Source organism: Lemur catta, chromosome 22 (assembly GCF_020740605.2).
Source record: "Lemur catta isolate mLemCat1 chromosome 22, mLemCat1.pri, whole genome shotgun sequence".
NCBI lineage: Eukaryota > Metazoa > Chordata > Mammalia > Primates > Lemuridae > Lemur > Lemur catta.
Window position 1 is genome coordinate 26,365,624 of NC_059149.1, and position 18,001 is coordinate 26,383,624.

General features: G+C 39.5%; 1 protein-coding gene across 9 annotated transcripts in view; it reads left to right on the forward strand.

Annotated features, from left to right (window-relative positions):
• HMBOX1 (homeobox containing 1) overlaps nt 1-18,001 on the forward strand; it is a 128,368-nt gene that overhangs the window by 96,418 nt on the left and 13,949 nt on the right. For 3 of the 9 annotated variants that reach the window (XR_006730895.1, XR_006730894.1, XM_045535577.1), the window contains exons 7-10: nt 13,762-13,844; nt 15,406-15,501; nt 16,572-16,666; nt 16,900-16,971. Coding sequence is in view for 7 of the 9 variants with exons in the window: in XM_045535577.1 (XP_045391533.1) it covers nt 13,762-13,844; nt 15,406-15,501; nt 16,572-16,666; nt 16,900-16,971 (346 nt within the window). In the remaining 2 variants the exon portion in view is untranslated. Of the gene's footprint in view, nt 1-13,761; nt 13,845-15,405; nt 15,502-16,571; nt 16,667-16,899; nt 17,222-18,001 lie in introns of those variants that run through there. The other 6 variants (XM_045535578.1, XM_045535579.1, XM_045535584.1 and 3 more) reach the window with 6 other exon arrangements.

The following is an 18,001-nucleotide window of genomic DNA, read 5'->3' on the forward strand; positions in this document are numbered from 1 at the left end:
GCAATTAGCGTGCTGCAAGTAAATAAAACATTTAAACATAGAATCTTTGCAGTGAACAGCCTTGGGAGATGAAAACTTTGTTAGGGCACATTTAATACATGGTGTCCATAATTCTCATTCTCATGTATGGATTTTTCTTTTCTTAAACAAGTAAAAAAAGGCATCTTCCTATCCTGATAACGATTTGGAAGCTTTGTTCTCTGCTAGTGTCTGAGGAAGTAGTAACTCTTCTACAATAGGTTAACTGCACTGTAGACATAGACTTTTAATGTGTATTGGCGTTGTATTTCAAGTGAGAAGTCCCAAGGTTTATTTAACTGTCCTCTACTTGGGGAGAAAGGTAGGTCAGTGTTATGGTTGTCTCCAGAGCAATTAAATTTTCTTTCCCAAGGAGGAAAAGCCCTCAGATGAGATGTAGCTGTGGTCCTAGGGCTATCATGGGTTTCTTACCAATGCTGTCACATCTCGGGCTTCCAGGAACTCTTGTGAAATTTACAGGAGCTTGATCTAGATGATTCATTGGTACAGAGATTTGCATTACATATCTTAAATGAAGTCTGAAACAATACCAGGTCTTAGCTGAATTTGAGCCAATGAACTGAATCAGGACACCTGAGTTGCTGGTCATGTGACCTTGAACAAGTCGGTTCTCTCTGGCTCATCTGTAAAGTTCTTGTCCTCACCTGCAAAATAAAGAGGCTTTAAGTTTAAAGATCTTGCATTTTGTCAGGATCTACTCTGTGGTATATCTAAATCCGTGTGTAATGAGCTGTGTTATGGGATTCCATACGCATTTATGAATTAGGACTCAAAAATTCACCTTTTCATATCTGAATCCTTTAATCTGTTCATAAGCCAGTACTAATTTTTCCTCTTAAAACTCTCTTCTCTTTTCACAGGCTATTCTATATTAAAACTTTAAGATGCCACAAAGTCATGAAAACTTACAGCTTCTTCTGTAATAGAACTCATTTATATTTTAGGTTTTCCTTATACTCACACCTTCTGAAAGGCTGATGTGGAGAGAGCCATTATTTATTTTATTAAGTCTGTAGAATTAAAAATGAACTCATCTGTAAAAAATACATTAGTGTAGAACTTTGGTCCCCAGCCCCCAGGCTGCGGCCCGGAACAGGTCGGTGGCCTGTTAGGAAATGGGCCATCACCGCCTGAGCTCCACACCCCACCCCATCCCCAGTCTGAGGAAAAATTGTCTTCCATGAAAAGGGTCCCTGGTGCCAAAAAGGTTGGGGACCACTGGTATAGAACATCTTTTGTTTGTTGTACTATAGTGTGTTTGCAAAACAAACTTTTAAAATGTACATTGGCTTGTTGCTAAGAGGCATTATGATAAGCTAAGAAAGTTATTATTTAAGAATAATTTTATACAATTCCATTTTGCTCACACTTTCAGATGGCAAACTTTATTTTTAAGCAATGCCTCTTTAAATTATAAAATTAGCATGTGCTTAATATATAAAATAGGGGGAAATACAAGAAAATATAAAGAAGAAAGTTAAAATACCCCTTAATACTAACACCCAGAGATAATCATTGTTAATATTGGGCATATTTCTTTTCAATCTTTTTTCCATGTGTTATGTATATATCTGTATATCTTTTTAAACAAGAGAATTATACTGGCTATGTAGTTTTGTACTTAATATCATTTATATGATCTTTGAAAACATGATTTTTATTGACTAAGTCCATTTTAAGCATATACTGTAATTTATTACCCAGTGCCCTGTGGTTGGACATTTGGGTTGGCAACTGTATCTCTAATTCAGGTCCTGGCTTCCTAACTGATTATGATGGCAGTTTGTAGACAAATAGAGGTATGGTGAAAGAGAAGGAAGTATTTTGGAAAGCAATTTTCAGATTAATCAGAGGTAAGGTTTTGTAATATCATATAATGCAATGTATTGTTACTTTAGGTTACATTTTTTATTAGAAAATTAACACTAATACATTGTAAACTATTTAGAACACACAGAATATAAAGAAGAAAATAGTATTATTTTCATTTACAAATAACTACTGAAATATTTTGGTACATTTACATTTAGGGTCTCTTTCTCGAGCTCTCTCTCTCTCTATATATATGTATAAAAGTATAATTAGGATAACTGTTATATATGGTTTTATAACTTGCTTTTCTTCACTGACATTTTCCCATGTCATTAAGTACTCTTTGAAATGTGATATTTTTAATAGCCCCTTCTTTCTTCTTCAAAGGGCTATATCATAATTTATTTAGCCATTACTACTTTATTGGACATTTAAATCTTCTCCATTTTGCCCTATTAAATATTACTGACATGAATACCTTTGTACTTACCTTTTGTCTTAAGAATAATGATACATTTGGCCTCCTTACCCCACCTTACCCCGCCTCCTTACCCCACCTTACCCCACCTCCTTACCCCACAAAGCTGGATTTGTCCACATACTAACAGTGGCCTTGAGAATGACTGCTCGGGTCACCACAGCCTGCCTTTAAATGCCTGCCATAATTGTCCTTTTGGTGACTGAAAATCAACTTGCTTTGTGGGTGAAAAGCAGTATTTCATTTTATGAGCCACTGTACCCGGCTTGCTTTGCTTTTAACAATTACAAAGTTTGTGTAAACTCTGTAAACAAGGATACGTTAACTTCTTTGATTACTAGTGAGGCTAAACATTTTTATGTGTTTATTAATCTCTCATACGTCTAGAGTTCTTTTACCCATTTTTCTACTGTGTAATCATATTTCTTATTGACTTACACATTAACTCCTTATAGAGTGATTTTTTTAATTAACCCTTTATGCTGTATATTTACATTTATTTTTTCATTTAAATGTAGATAAATCCAGTGCTTTATTCTTATGTTACTGCCTGCATCACTTATGCTTCCTCATTCAGATGTTTTTTTCTAGTTTTTGCTTTTTAATGATTTTACTTTTACATTTAACCCTGATATATTTGGTTCATAAGATGAGGATCTACTTTTGGTCTTATTTTCCACATAGCCATGTTTCCCTTCCTTCTTGGATTTAAGATTCTTTCTTGCATCTAAGGTTATTTTATTTGTTGGTTCTATTGATCATCATCAATTCTTAAACCAAAGTTTTGATGATTAGGATTTTATAATTTTATAATATTTGACAGAGTACATTCATTACTATTTATGTTCAAAATGTTATTACCCATTTTCATCTATTTTTTCCAGGTAAACATTGAAATCATATTGTTGACTGCTACCACTCTTACTAAGAAAAAAGAGAGAAGAAAAAATTTGTGTGTTTAATTTGTGTAAAGTTATGATCACGCCACTGCACTCCAACAGCCTGGACAATGGGGCAAGACTCTGTCTTAAAAAAAAAAATCTTAAAAAACTAAGTACAGATAGATATTTCTGAAACACAACAAAGATTATTGATATTTAGTAATATTCATTAATAAAGTTAATAAACCATAAAGAGTAAACTGTAGGCCGGGCACGGTGGCTCACGCCTATAATCCTAGCACTCTGGGAGGCCGAGGCAGGAGGATCGCTTGAAGTCAGGAGTTCAAGATCAGCCTGAGCAAGAGCGAGACCCTGTCTCTACTAAAAGTAGGAAGAAATGATCCGGACAGCTAAAAATATATATAGAAAAAAATTAGCTGGGCATGGTGGTACATGCCTGTAGTCCCAGCTACTCAGGAGGCTGAGGCAGAAGGATTACTTGAGCCCAGGAATTTGAGGTTGCTGTGAGCTAGGCTGACGCCACGGCACTCTAGCCTGGGCAACAGAGTGAGACTCTGTCTCAAAAAAAAAAAAAAAGAGTAAACTTTAAGTTACCAAAAGGGAAGTAATGTATTGCTTTGCCTTTTTTTTTTCTTCGAGAAAGAGTCTCGCTCTGTCACTCCAGCTAGAGTCCAGTGGCATCACTATAGTTATAACTCACAGCAACCCCAAACTCCTAGGCTCAAGTGATCTTCCTGCCTTGGTCTCCCAAGTAGCTGGAACTACAGGCATGCGCCACAACGCCTGGCTAATTTTTTTTAGTAGAGACGGGATCTCGCTCTTGGTCAGGCTGGTCTTGAACTCCTGAGTTCAAGTGATCCTCATGCCTCAGCCTCCCAGAGTGCCGGGATTACAGACGTGAGCCACCACACCCTGCCTGCTTTGCTTTTAATGATTACAAGGTTTGTGTAAACTTTGTAAACAAGAATAGAGATTCTGCAGCAATCTACTTTAGTGAAATAGGAAAGATGAAGATATGAGAAAAATTATGATTATAGAACACATGTTTGCATTCATTATTTTAGAAACATTTCTTAGGAAAAAGGGAATATAAAATAACCTTAGATACAAGAAAGAATCTTAAATCCAAGGAGAAAGGGAAACATGGCTATGTGGAAAATAAGACCAAAAGTAGATCCCCATCTTATGGACCAAATCTATCAGGGTTAAATGTAAAAAGGGATATCATTTAACAATTTTTTAGTGACAGGGACTCACTGTGTCACCCAGGCTGGAGTGGTGTGATCATAGCTCATTGTAATCTCAAACTCCTGGGCTCAAGCTATCTTCTTGCCTCAGCCCCTTAAGTAGCTGGGACTACAGGCATGGGCCACCACACCCAGCTAATTTTCTTTTTTAAATTTTTGTAGAGACGAGTCTTGCTATGTTGCTCAGGCTGGTCTTGAACTCATGGCCTCAAGCAGTCTCCCCACTTCAGCCTCCTGAGTTACTGGGATAGCATGTGGGAGCCATTTTGCCCGGCTGTTTTCTAAGATTTTAAAAAGCAACACTGCACTATTTTTAATTTTACTGCAATAATTGCTGAATAAAACTATTTCTAAGCCCCATTTATTATCAAGAAGCAGCCAATCTAAAAATTGCAATATAGCTTAGAAATGGGAAACTTGAATGAAAAACAATGTTAAGCATTGAAAAGATGGGTAGATTACAGAAAGAAAAAGAACTGAAGTGAGAATATTTCAGTATTTGACCAAACTTTTAGATAATATAATATTCAGCTGACTGACTGACAGATATATCTGCTCGTTCCAGTCTACTTGCCAGGTGTATTTGTAAAGTGAAATAAAGTCCATCAAAGTTTAATCACATTGTCTCTTAAGACCATCCCATTCTTTTTTGTACTAGTTATGTTTACTCAGTGTATTAGTTTCCTAGTAGGGCTGATATAAGAAAGTACCACATACTGAGTAGCTTAAAACAGCCAGTTTATTCTCTCATGGTTCAGGGGGCTGGAAGCCTGAAACCAAGGTGTCCGCAGGGTTGGTTCCTTCTGGAGGCTTTGTGGGAGAAAGCCTCTCTTCTGGCTTCTGGCAGTTGCCGGCAGTCCTGATGTTCCTTGGCTTGCAGATACATCTCTGCAGTGTGTGCTTCCATCTCCGCATAGCCGCCTTCTCCGTTCGTGTGTCGTTTTCTGTCTCTTAGAAGGGTACTCTCATTGGATTTGGGCCTGGTGTTATCTTCATCCTTACCATAATTATATCCACAAATATCCTTTTCTCAAAACGGCCACATTCTGAGGGTTCCAGTGGATGTGAATTTTGAGGGGGACACTATTCAACTTCCTGTACTCAGCAACTTCCTTAGCAAGCAGTAGTGGAGAGCTCGTGGGACTGGAAGTCAATCGGCTTGGCTCTGATCCTAGTCAGCTCCCTAACCTTGGGGAACTGAGCTTGTCATTGTCTCATTTCTCAAATGAGGAAGTTGATCGGTAAATAATCTTCAAGGTCCCTAATTGTCCTAAAGTCAGATTAAATGATGAAGGGTCGTGTGATAGCTGGTTTCTAGCTCAGCCCTTCTTATTTCCCTCTGGCCCCGACTGTTTCACAGGAGTATTTTAAGGTATGGTTAGTGCAATATTAGAGGGGCCTTGACATCTCTGCATAGGTAGAACATCACTGTAAGTAAACTGAGGGTGCTCCCTGGGCCTTTGGATTAATGAAAGATGGTTGCTCTCCTTAGAGAAGGTTTTCCCATTTTTTTCATCTCTGCCTTCACCCTTTTGTTTAAAAACAAAAAAGAAAATTTTGAATCATTTTTTTTGTTGCTAAAGATCATTTAGCACATAGATGCTCTTAAATAGGAAATGAGATGATTAGGTTCCAGATTATGTTAGTGTAATGTCATCCTCTTTCCTTATTCCTGAAAGAATAAGCTTTCTTCTAAAAGCAGGCTTTTTCTGCCCACTGCCCACTAATTTTACTTAGTGATGAAGAAATACACACTGAATTGTAGGTAGTGGGAAATGTCTGGCAATGGTGAGGTTTAAATACGTCTTCGAGAGAGATAGTTCACGGGCACAGAAGCAAATGTTCATTCAAATGGCATTATCCCTCTTAGGATCAGTCTCTGTCTTGTCTATATGCTCACCAAGACGCAAAAGGAGGGGTTCTCTGGCTGCGGTTTTTATAGAGTTCAGTGTTATTGAAATGAAAGTGCTTCAAGGACATTTCCATTTGTCACCAGCTTATGGTTTCTCATCCCATGTAAATTATTTTGCCACTTTTCATTTTAATTCTTTGCTGTCATTGTCCGGCAAAAAAAAAGATCATTTGGTTTCTCTCTGTGAAGATACTCACTGATCACTCAGCTGACAGCGTCCTTTGTCTGTAAAAGTGTGGTGCATATAGGACTTATTTTATCACTTTTTTATTGCTACCTGTAGATTTCTGTTTACATTCCTTTCCCTTTTTTGTCTTAGAAAATGTCTAGGGCTATAAACATTCTTATATGGAATAGAAGTATGTTTTCAGCTCCAGAGTTACATTTCAGAAACAGGTCCCTTTTAGAGTCCAACAGCCAAGTTCTCCTACATTTTATCTACCTGGTAACAGTAGAAATATTTGTTCCTTCAGAATAATCTAAAATGCTGGAAGGTGAATAATAAATAGTGTGTTATCATTCCTAGGGCTGCCTTAAATGCGTTTTGTTACCATTCCAAAGTGTCTCTTGACTCTCATCTTCCCTTTCTGTCTCCAGGCCTACTTCAGGCCCTCTGCTCAGCCGTCACCGCTGCTGCCCGATAGTCTCTTCCTCTAGTGTCACCAGAGATGTGCCCTACAAAAACAAGTGTGATCACAGAATACCCTCGCTTTAAATTATGGCTCCCAGTTGCCTAAAAAGTTAACTCCATACTTTTAAAAATCTAATAAACCCAGCCTTTTTCCTCTAGTTTGATCCCCAATTGTCCCATCTCATGCACCATATATTCCAGCCACGCTAAACTTCTTTCCCATTCTTGGAACATTCTAAGCTCTTTCATGACTTCATTATTTTGTACATGTTTCCCCCACCTTGCACTGTTTCACTGAACCCACCCTCTCTGCCCCCAAAACCCTTGCTCTTGCTTCAAGACCCTGCACAAATATCCATTCCTCTCTGCTACCACAGTACTGTATTCATACAACTAATACAGTTCCTGTTGCAGTACTTCCTGTGAAATACCTGTATCTGCTGGTGACTACACTGGGAAGCTTTGTCTGGTTCATCTTTGCCACCATTTAGCCAGTATCCCAGTATAAACTAGGACTTAACAGTTTTGAGTGATTAAAATGAATAATTATGTCATTAAAGTCATTAAACCTATTTTCCAACTTCAGTGGTAGTCCATTTTGGTTATTTATAGTTCAAAAATAAACACGATACTAATGTAACTGTATTTACCTATATCTTAAGCTTAAACCACTTAATGAATGTAGCTGGAGAAGGTATTGTACAATATGATAAGATCCCAACTGTCTTTCTCCTGAAAGAGGTATGCTTGGTTTCACCAAAAGCCTTAACTGAAACCACTGTTTTGCTTTTACTTTTGTTTCCTTTTTTCATTCATTTATTCCCTAAGGTATTGATTTATTCAACCATTTGTTGATCACAGATAACTTTTTGAGCATCTATTATGTGCCAGGCAGATTTCTTGGGCTTAGAATACCACCTTTTGTTAGTAGTTAGATAGAAGCTGTAGTTATTTTCCTCTTTGATGCTTCCTTTTTTCTGAGCAATTACCTCTTTGACAGAGCACATATGATAAAGGACTTGGAATTTTAGTTGACATTAAATTCAGATAAGTCCATGATGTGATGTGGTCCTAGAGTGGCCACATAATTTACTGTCCATAATGGAATACTTTGGGGGCATAAGATGGGTTTGTCAGTAACCCAAGATAATAGCATTATCCCAGGAAAACCAGGGTATGATCCTGTATACAATCCCTATAGTCTGATCAGATTGTGTGACTAGTTGCCTTTCGTTTTCCAAGTATATCTTGGGTTTTGTGCCTGTGTATTTTTGTCTTTACTGTTCACATTGCCGTTTCCTCCAATACCCGGAGCCTCTGCATCCCTCAGAAGCCTGTCCAATTCAGTGAGCTTTCCCAGATCAGCCCAGTCCTTGCAGATATCTTGGTCTTCTGAATTTACTTAACATACTGTTTATATACTTAATTAGCAGCCTGGTGCATTCTGGCTTGTCATAATTATGTTAGTGTTTGTTGTTTTGACTCTTTGTATTTAATTTTTTATATTTTCCTCCTCAACTAAACCATAGGCACTTAAGATCAGGGCCCATATTTTGAACTTACGCATACTCCTCAGGGATGGTACCTTATTCACAGTCATGTAATAATACACAGTGGTTGACTTTTATTTCTCAGCCTACCTTTATCTTTCCTAAAAACTCTTCCACTTACATCAATATTCGGTATCTGGCCTTGCAAAAATGTTTTCAGAGCTTTGCAGTCAAAAATTTAATTATTACATTTTAAACTTAATAATTTTTAAACATGGAAACATTATAAAAATAGAAAAAGAAGAAAGTGGTGCTCAGTCTTTAGTACACACCTCCAGCTCTAGTAGCACATTTCAATGAAAATTAATATTTTCAGTAGGCCTACATTTCTTAATTATAAAAATAATAGGTATTTAATAGAGAGGAAAGGATTAATTAGTTGCTAGACTTAGAGATTAAAACAATAATGAATGATTCTTATTTTCTTGAGCCTTTAATTTGGAAAAAGTTACAGATTTTTTTACTCTGATCTTTATTTTATATAGTTAGATCCTAAAAATACAGATTAAAAAATTAATTTTAAAACTTTTTAACTCAGTACAAAGACTCATATATACCATGAATAATTGCACATTCTAATTTAGCTTCCAAAAATAGTATGGCTTTATTGTGTTAGTCACTAAACAGCAATCACATCCTAATGTTTTCTAGGTCCAAATACACTTTCCAAACATAAGTAGAATTGTATTAATCATTAAAGTAGTTTTTAATTATTTTAATGTTTCCTAAAAGTTCTTTTATTAAAAAGAAACTTATAAAAATAGCATATGTTCATTTCAGAAATTCAGCAGAGAAGCACATAAAGCAGAATGTGAAAATCATTCTTAATTGCCGCCAATATTACCCTATTTCCCCACCCTACCCCCAGCATTCTCGCTCCTCAGAGATGATCATTTCTAACACTTTAGTATGTTTTCTTCAAGACCTGTTTTGCAATATCTCTGTACCCCTGATGTCAGCCTATTTACCGTGGTATCCATTTCTTTGAGCGGCCCCACTCTGGTTGGTGGTGACTTTGTCCATCATTGACTTGTCAGCACTGTCATCAGTGAGGTGTGCGTGTGAGGGTGAGTCTGACTTGCACCCTGGCATCAAATAGTTTTCACCATACTAGGAGGGAGATGTATACAGTGGTAACTACGATACAAGATGAAAGAGATGTAAGAGAAGAACAAACAAAATCTGTGGGATTCATAGGGTGAAAAAATACCTTTGCCTGGCCAGGAGGTGATATTTGAGCTATACTCTGAAAGATAGGCAGGGTTTGCGTTGGGGGCAGGCAAAAAGTAGATGTCCTGGCAGGAGAAAGGCACAGAGATGCCAGGAGTTTACAGGGTTATTCCATTTTCCTACACGGGAGCATGCATATACGGGAGTAGCAGTAGATAAAGATGCAAAGGTAGTTGGGGGAGGACTCAGAATACTTCTGTAATAAAACTTTGAAAATTTTTGAGCAGGATACTGACTAGAGATGTGTTTTAGGAATATTAATCAGGTATTGGAGGGAGCAGAGTGTCAGTCACAGCCTTTGCAGTCATTTGAATGAAATGTTGTCACGATGAGGTGTACTGGCCGTAGAGCTGTTGCTTATAAAGACCTGTAGGTTTTAGCAACTACTATATTCCATCAAATCTGACAAGGCCTTGATTGTAAGACACAGCACATTTTATGTGCCAGTGAGGGGGGAGAAACAGCAATAATTAATGTAAAGACACCACCAATTATAAAATGCGTTCTTATTTCAGAAATCAGAACAATGAAAGAAATATGTGTCATAAAATCAGTGAAATAGGGTCATTGTATGGGCTCAGGGAAAAGATGGGACTTGCAACCAAAAAGGAGAGAGTTGGGAAAATTAAAAAAAAGGTGGGCGAGGCAGGGCATGAGATCAAAGACAAAAGTGGAAAAGTTGACCTTGAAGAGGAGGTGAATGCATGCATCTTCCTCTGCCATGAGACACAGGAATGAATTAGTAATGGCTCAGAGAAGTGCAGAAGTTGAGAAGCTAAAAAGATTAATTCATATTAAATAATCTCTATCCTGGCAAAAGAGAAGTCAAGGTTATCTGCAAAAAGAGTGACAGTGATGGGTTGAGGTCTTGGGACCTAAGAGTGAAAAGGTTTCAGGTATGTGGGGCATGAAACATGGGGTACAAAAGAGTTGGTTAGAAAGGACCTAAAGAATTCCCATCAGAAATGAGAGGCCCAGTTAAGGTTGGGAAGCACAGATTTATAGAGAAACCAGTTGGCCCTCTTCATGACTTTGTCCAGGAGTACTTGGTCTCCTGAGAGAAGGATGGAAGGAAACAAATGGAAGGTGCTTTCTGCAGGTAGGACATTGGCTGGACAAGTACAGTGGAAGGACAGAAAAGCTAAATAATCTGAGTTTCTCCTAACAGATGCCATTGATTTGGCATGCCATGGAGTTCAGGCTAAGAAATGAGAAGTGAGGTCCAAAGAGGAGGGATAGATAAATAGAGTTTGTTTGGTTTTTTTTTTTAATTTGTTGGTGTTTGGGTAGGGGTGGAGGTTTTTAAGAGATTAGAGATCATAAAGTGAAGAACAAATTCTTTTGAAGAGGAGAAGTAGGTAAGCTGAAAGTTATTGGGGAATTTCAGAATTTAAGATCATGGAGGTGGAATTCTGAGGGTTGAGCTTTGAAGATGAACAAGTGTTATCTTTCTAAAGCACAGATGGTGTACATCTCTGTGTATCTTGGAAATCTCTAAGGTTCTCTGTTTATTTCAGGATGAAGTCTTTACTTCTTATAGAACAGACAAGGCTTTTCACAAACTGGGTCCTTCCTATCTTTGCAAGCTAATATCTCATCATTTCTCAGTGTGAACCCCATGTTCTGACTACACTGAGCTCTTCTCTATGCCCAGAATCCTCAAGGTTTTTAACTGCCATTTTGCCTTTGCATGTGCTGTTCCCTTTTGTATGAAATGCTCTTCCTCCTCTTCTCTGCCTTGCAACCTCCTGCCCATCCTGAAAACCTAACTCAGATGGCACTCCACTCCTCTGTGACCTCTTTCCAGGCTCCTACCAACAACCCTGAGCACACGTGCCGCTGTGCTCCCACAGTGCTCTGTCCATGCATCCTATGGCATTTTACCACAGGGCTATTTATTTATGTCTCTCTTCAGTAGATCATGAACTCCTTGAAGCCAGAAACTATCTTAATTATTTTCTTTACCCACAGTGACAAGCACATATTATTATTAGGTACTTAAAATCTTTTTTTTTTTTTTTATTTTGAGTAAATGAACTATCTCCCAGATGTTACCGTGCATTCAGGTCACCTGGAGATCTTGTTACAATTCAGATTCTGATTCAGTAAGTCTGAGGTGGCATCTGATTCTAACAAGCTTCCAAGTGATAGCCATGCTGCTGGTTCGTGGAGCAAAGACGAAGGCCGTTAGAAATGTGGAAGTGGAGCAGTTCTGAGAGTAGTGACTTGGAGAAATCCTCCATGTGAACACTGGAGTCCCAGAAATGATAGTGAAAATCCTTCAGGAAGAGATGCTTAAGTAGAGCAGAAGACCATGGTGGAGGGTGGTAGTTGACGAAACTGGGAGGATACAGCTATATGACTCGTGTCCTAGAAAGTAAAAAGTGATGAGGTGGGGGCAGCTGCAGTGAGTCAGGGCTGTGAAGGCGTGCCCTCAGGGGAGGAGGAGGTTTGCCAGAAGAGAGGAGACAGGTGTCAGGTTTGGGGATGATTCCCAAGAAGGGCTAGGGGCCTCCAGTGCTCATTCGTAGTAGAACGGCAGTTCCACCAGTGCAGATGGAAGTGCTCAGGGAATAGGAAAGGTGGGATTAGAGGGGAAGGGAAGCCCCTGAAGAAATGGTAGGTACTAGAATTTGACAAGGGGACTTTTCCTGATCTAAAGTTTCTAGGTTGAAAGCATGAAAAATTCATTTTCTTTTTTGAAACTCGTGGGTGACAGGAAAAATAGCACTAATAAGCATTCTGTTCCCACATGCCGTTTTGCAGGTCTGATGATCCTAAGGATGGGTTCAGCAAACCTAATTTTTTTAAAAGTACTAGAGTAGGCCGGGTGCAGTGGCTTGTGTCTGTAACCTCAGCACTCTGGGAGGCCAAGGCTCGAGACTTGCTTGAGGTCAGGAGTTCAAGACCAGCATGGGCAACATAGTGAGACCCCATCTCTACAAAAAAATACAAAAATTAGCTGGGCATGGTGGCACATGCCAGCTACTCAGGAGGCTGAGGCAGGAGGATCACTTGAGCCCAGGAGTTCGAGGTTGCAATGAGCTATGATGATGCCATGGCACTCTAGCCTGGGCAACAGAATGAGACCTTGTCTCTAAAAAAAAAAAATGCAAAAGTATAATACTACATACTTCTTTAATATATGAAAAATACAAAGATAATGTTTAAATTTCCTCCCACTCAGTCCCTGCCCCACAATGAGCAATCAGTGTTTACAGCCTGATGTGCACTCTTCCAGCTTTCATCTGCACAGACTCGCACACACAAAGGAGTTTTAAGATTCTGTAGCAGTATTTTCACATGGATGTTGTTCTGCAGATTGTTTTTCTCACTTAGAAATATGTCATAAACAGCTCTGCAGGTCAATGGATAGAGCTCTAACTTACTTTTTCCTAACTTATTTTTAATAGCTGTGTATAAATATAGATGTTCCATAATTTGTTCTGTTCTCTTGTTGATGGACAATTGGGTAATTTCCAATTTTTGCTACTACAAACAATATGACCAAAAAAATAAAACGTCCTATTGTTACCAGTGCCTAAATAACATAACTCTGTAACTTGAATCATTTATATAAATCAAAAATAACCTTTATATCAATGGCACCTTTTAATGAAGCACAGCAGTCTGTACACCTATGCTGTCCCATACAATAGCCAGTAGTCACATGTAGCTATTTAAATAAATTAGTTAAAATTAAATAAAATCAAAATTCCATTCCTTAAATTGGCCTCATTTCAAGTGCTCAGTAACCATGTCGGCGTAGTGGCTACCATATTGGACAGCATAGATGAGACTATTTCTATTCTTGCAGAAAATTCCACTGGACAGACAGCCTGGACTAGGCGCTTGAATGTTACATCTTAAAGAAGAATATATTTTTTAATGAGTTAGTGTTCTAATGAGAGCACATTTAAGAAAGTAAAAACTCTGTGTCTTTATTGGTTACCTCTGCAGTTACTTCAATGAGAATCAATACCCAGATGAAGCAAAGAGAGAAGAAATTGCAAATGCTTGCAATGCAGTTATACAGAAGCCAGGTATGGCAGCAAGCACCGCTCTGCTCTGTGGCGCAGCTCTCGGTTACAGATCGGCACTTGGGACGCTGTGTCAGACCATGGCAGCTGGGTGCTCTCGGCTCAGTCTGTGCCACCCTTCTGCAGGTGGCCCCTGCCCTCTCCTGTTGAGACGGGTACTCAGAATCCAACCCTCACCCTGGAGAGTTGCCAGGGGGTGACTCTCCATGAGATAAGGGACCTTGAAATTGTTATCTTGTAATGTTTAGATTTCTCTTTGTAATAATTTAGCAGAGATACATCAATTCCAAAATAGTTTTAAAGTTTCAAATATTTAAGCAAGTTTTAGTAAAAAGATTAAGATAGTTTTTTTAAACAATTGTAAATTGTATAATTCTGTATTCCTTTTGGGGGGAAAAATTCTTTTTGGATTTGGCTTCTGCCTCCTTCCCACATTGAGATGACTTCTGCTTAGCCAGGGCAAACTTAGGGCAATACCCTCCTGAAGCCCTGTTGTTCCTGTGCAGGTCAACAGAACCGCTTAAATCTTTCATCCGTATTTTCTTCTGTGTGCTAAAATATTCCACATTTTATAGATTTTGTTACCACAACCATTTTCAGTTAATATGATCCAACTGATTTCTACTTGGACAGTCACTTCAACTGGTTTAAAGGCTATGTACAAAAGTAGCATTGTTTTAGAACAGTTAAACTGTAATTTATTCTCCCTTACCTAGAAGCCAGACTTCTGGCAATCTAGACCCTACAAACTCAGCTCCGACGACAGATAAATGAGAGGAATCTGTACCCTACTGTACACAAGCCAAAAGTCCCAGCCCTAAAGCCATGCAGGAATGTGAACTCTCCCCGGAAAACATTTTACTTCTATATCATCAAGGTCCTAACACACCTTTCTGGTTTCTTCACCCACTGTGGATTAAAAGCTGAAAAACAGAAAAGGACAGGAGATGAGGGAATGGGACGGATGGGTCCTAACTGGCAAGGATGGTGCTATCCGTAGGAAGTCCCATTTGACTTCAAAGACGACAAATGCAACCTGAATTGTGCTGTGCTTTCCAGCAGAGTTACAATAATGGGTGGTCATAGTGGCCTTTAGCCGGCAAGAAAACATACATAATATTCTCTGTCTTAAGACAGCAGGAAACTGGTTAATATAAGGACTTAAAAATGTAAGTAAATTTCTGTTATCTAGACACTTGATAAAGAATAACTTACTCCCCTAGAATGATGCTAATCAAATGAAGGCTGCCGGGTACTATCACTGGACTTTGATCTGGCACCTAGATGACTGGCTTTGTGAAGTCCTTTAATACTGTGTTTGGCTTTTTGAATTGAAGCATACTGTTTGCTTCTTTAGTTGCTACTTGTGTATTCATTTATGGGTTTATTCATTCAGTAATAATTGTGTACATGGTACTGGGTAATACTAAAAAAAATTCCCCTTGCATCTGTTAATTTGGGAAATCAAAAAGCAACTTTAAAAAAGAAAGTGTTATTTCTTAAAGCTAGTTCATTCTTGGATCCCAGATGTAGATTATCTAAATTCTGTTGCATGCATTCACAGGCAAAAAACTGTCAGATCTGGAACGAGTCACCTCCCTGAAAGTGTATAATTGGTTTGCTAACAGGCGGAAGGAGATCAAGAGGAGAGCCAACATCGGTAATGTATCAGCGTGGCTGCTTTCTCGTGAAGCAGGTCAGGAACGCCGTGTTTCTCTTAAGAGTGACTTCGGTTTTAGAAACTGCAAGTCTGTGTGATCCTAACTTTTAAGCCTAACAAGAATCACTCTTATATTTTTCCCCATTGTATCTTTAATAACCCCACGTTAGTAGTATTTACAGTATTTATACTGTAATAATGACATTGTTATTTATAAAACTCATTGTTCTTAAAGTTCCAGAATACAAAATTAGACATGGCCCCTGAGCAATTTATTTCTCCTGTACTGCATATTAAAGATAGATACCGGTAGGGTCTTGTGAGAGGGAGTGTGAGACCCTAAGCCTCTTTGTTATTACTGGGGACTTAGATACTAGAAACAGCTGAGTAATAGTTTGGAATTAAAGAGATTTAATAGACAAGGAACACAGCAAAAGGCAAAGATAAGAACATTTATGAAACCAGAGCCAGGCACAGTAGCTGATGCCCGTAATCCTAGCACTCTGGGAGGCTGGGGCGGGAGGTTCACTTGAGCCCAGGAGTTCAAGACCAGCCTGAGCAAGAGCGAGACCCCATCTCTACTATATAAACAAACAAACAAACAAACAAAAAAACCAGAAAAATTAGCCGGGCACAGTGGTGTGTGCCTGTAGTCCCAGCTACTCAGGAGGCTGAGGCAGGAGGACTGCTTGAGCACAGGAGTTTGAGGTTGCTGTGAGCTATGATCATCATCATAGCTACTGCACTCTAGCTGAGGTGACACAGATTCTGTCTCCAAAAAAAAAAAAAAAAAAGAAATCTGAATTCCTCATTTAGTCATTTCACAATTTTTCCATGTATCAAAACATCACATTATAGATATATATAGTTTTTATTTGGCAGTTATACCTTAATAAAGCAGGGGGGGAAGAAAATGCTAGAAGTGTTCTAGGGGAAGAAACAACTGTAGAGGAATATAGATTCTTATTTATTAATAATTATATTCTACTTTCCTCAGCACAAAAATTGAGTGTTGTGGCCATGATGATAAGGTAACAGATAATTTAGGGATCTATTTGCTTTTTTCGAAGAAGCAGCAATCCTGGAGAGCCATGGGATCGATGTACAGAGCCCAGGAGGCCACTCCAACAGTGACGATGTCGACGGGAACGACTACTCTGAGCAGGTGAGCAGCCGGGCAGTGGTGCTGGTGACTGAGTGGTGGGACAGTGTGACAACTCAGTTCCTAGGTGTGGCTGTCCGGGGTGGGGGAGGGGAAACAGTCAATGTCCCTCCACTCTGCTCCTGTGTCTAGTTAGATTTTCATGTAATTTGAAAGGAATGTGGTAAGATTCAGTTGTCCTGTTGAATTTGTGAGAAATCGTTATTCACCCACATGGATTTATTGTCATACAACAGGATACTTGGCAAGTACGCAATGGGGAGGAGGAGGAGGGAAGAAGTTCAGAGGGAGGCAGAGAAGCAGAGAAGGTAGAAGAAGAGAGGAGGATCTGACCCAAACAAGCAAGTTACACCATTCACCACACACACTCAGTGTTTGAGAAATACTAGGGGCAGCGGGCAGCTGTGGCCCGTGGACGCAGGGCACAGTGGAAGGCCCCCCCCCACTCCGGCCCCCTTGCAGCGGGAGCCCTCGTGCCCGAAGGAATGGTTCTTCCAGAGTCTCTCTGGCACATCGACACACGCATCCTCTCATAAACGCAATACCTGCATGCCTTCTCACCCCACCCTGATTTATTCTGCATTGCTTGGGGGGAAATGTATTTAATTGTAGCCACTGCATGGAATAATTTAGTAACTAAGACTGTGGGAGTTTTCCCCCACACGTGTGTTGACAGATTTCATTAGAATTTCAGTAGGATTTAAATTTCATTTTCATTTGGAATATGTGGAGAACCGATGGCCCCTTCCCCTAGACCCCAGCAAGAAAACTTCTTTCCCAGGGGGTCTGCACCTTTGCCTTGCCCCTCAGCCAGCTCACAGAGCCCACTGTGTTCTCCTTCTCCCGCAGCCTCTGTCGAGCAGCTGGAACACAGGTGCTCCAAGAGTGCGTGCGGTTCCCTGCTGCTCCCTGTTTAAATTCTAAAAACTAATCTGTGAAGGTCAGAGTGAAACCCACACTGCCCAAGAGTTACCTCTATTCCTCTTTAGGACTCTAAGTCATAGCCCCACGTTTTATAGGAGAGAATGTTCTGTAAGTCTTCCTGGTTGGAAACATTCCTATTATTTTTCAATCTACCAGTATAGATGGATCATTTCCATCTTTTTTACAGAAGCCTTGAGGGCAGCACATCCCATGCTTTTTTGCCCTAAGGGACTGACCCTTTCCAAAGCTCTTTGATACAGACTTCCCCTGAAGATATGACAGGCGAGAGACAAACCCCGTCTGTAACACCGAGTACATCCTGCAGTGCCAGCCTCCTTCGCAGCTTTGTTGTTTAACACACTGGCTGCGCGGGGAGGAGAGCCTCATGCTGCCTCTGGACAAGACGCTCGCCAC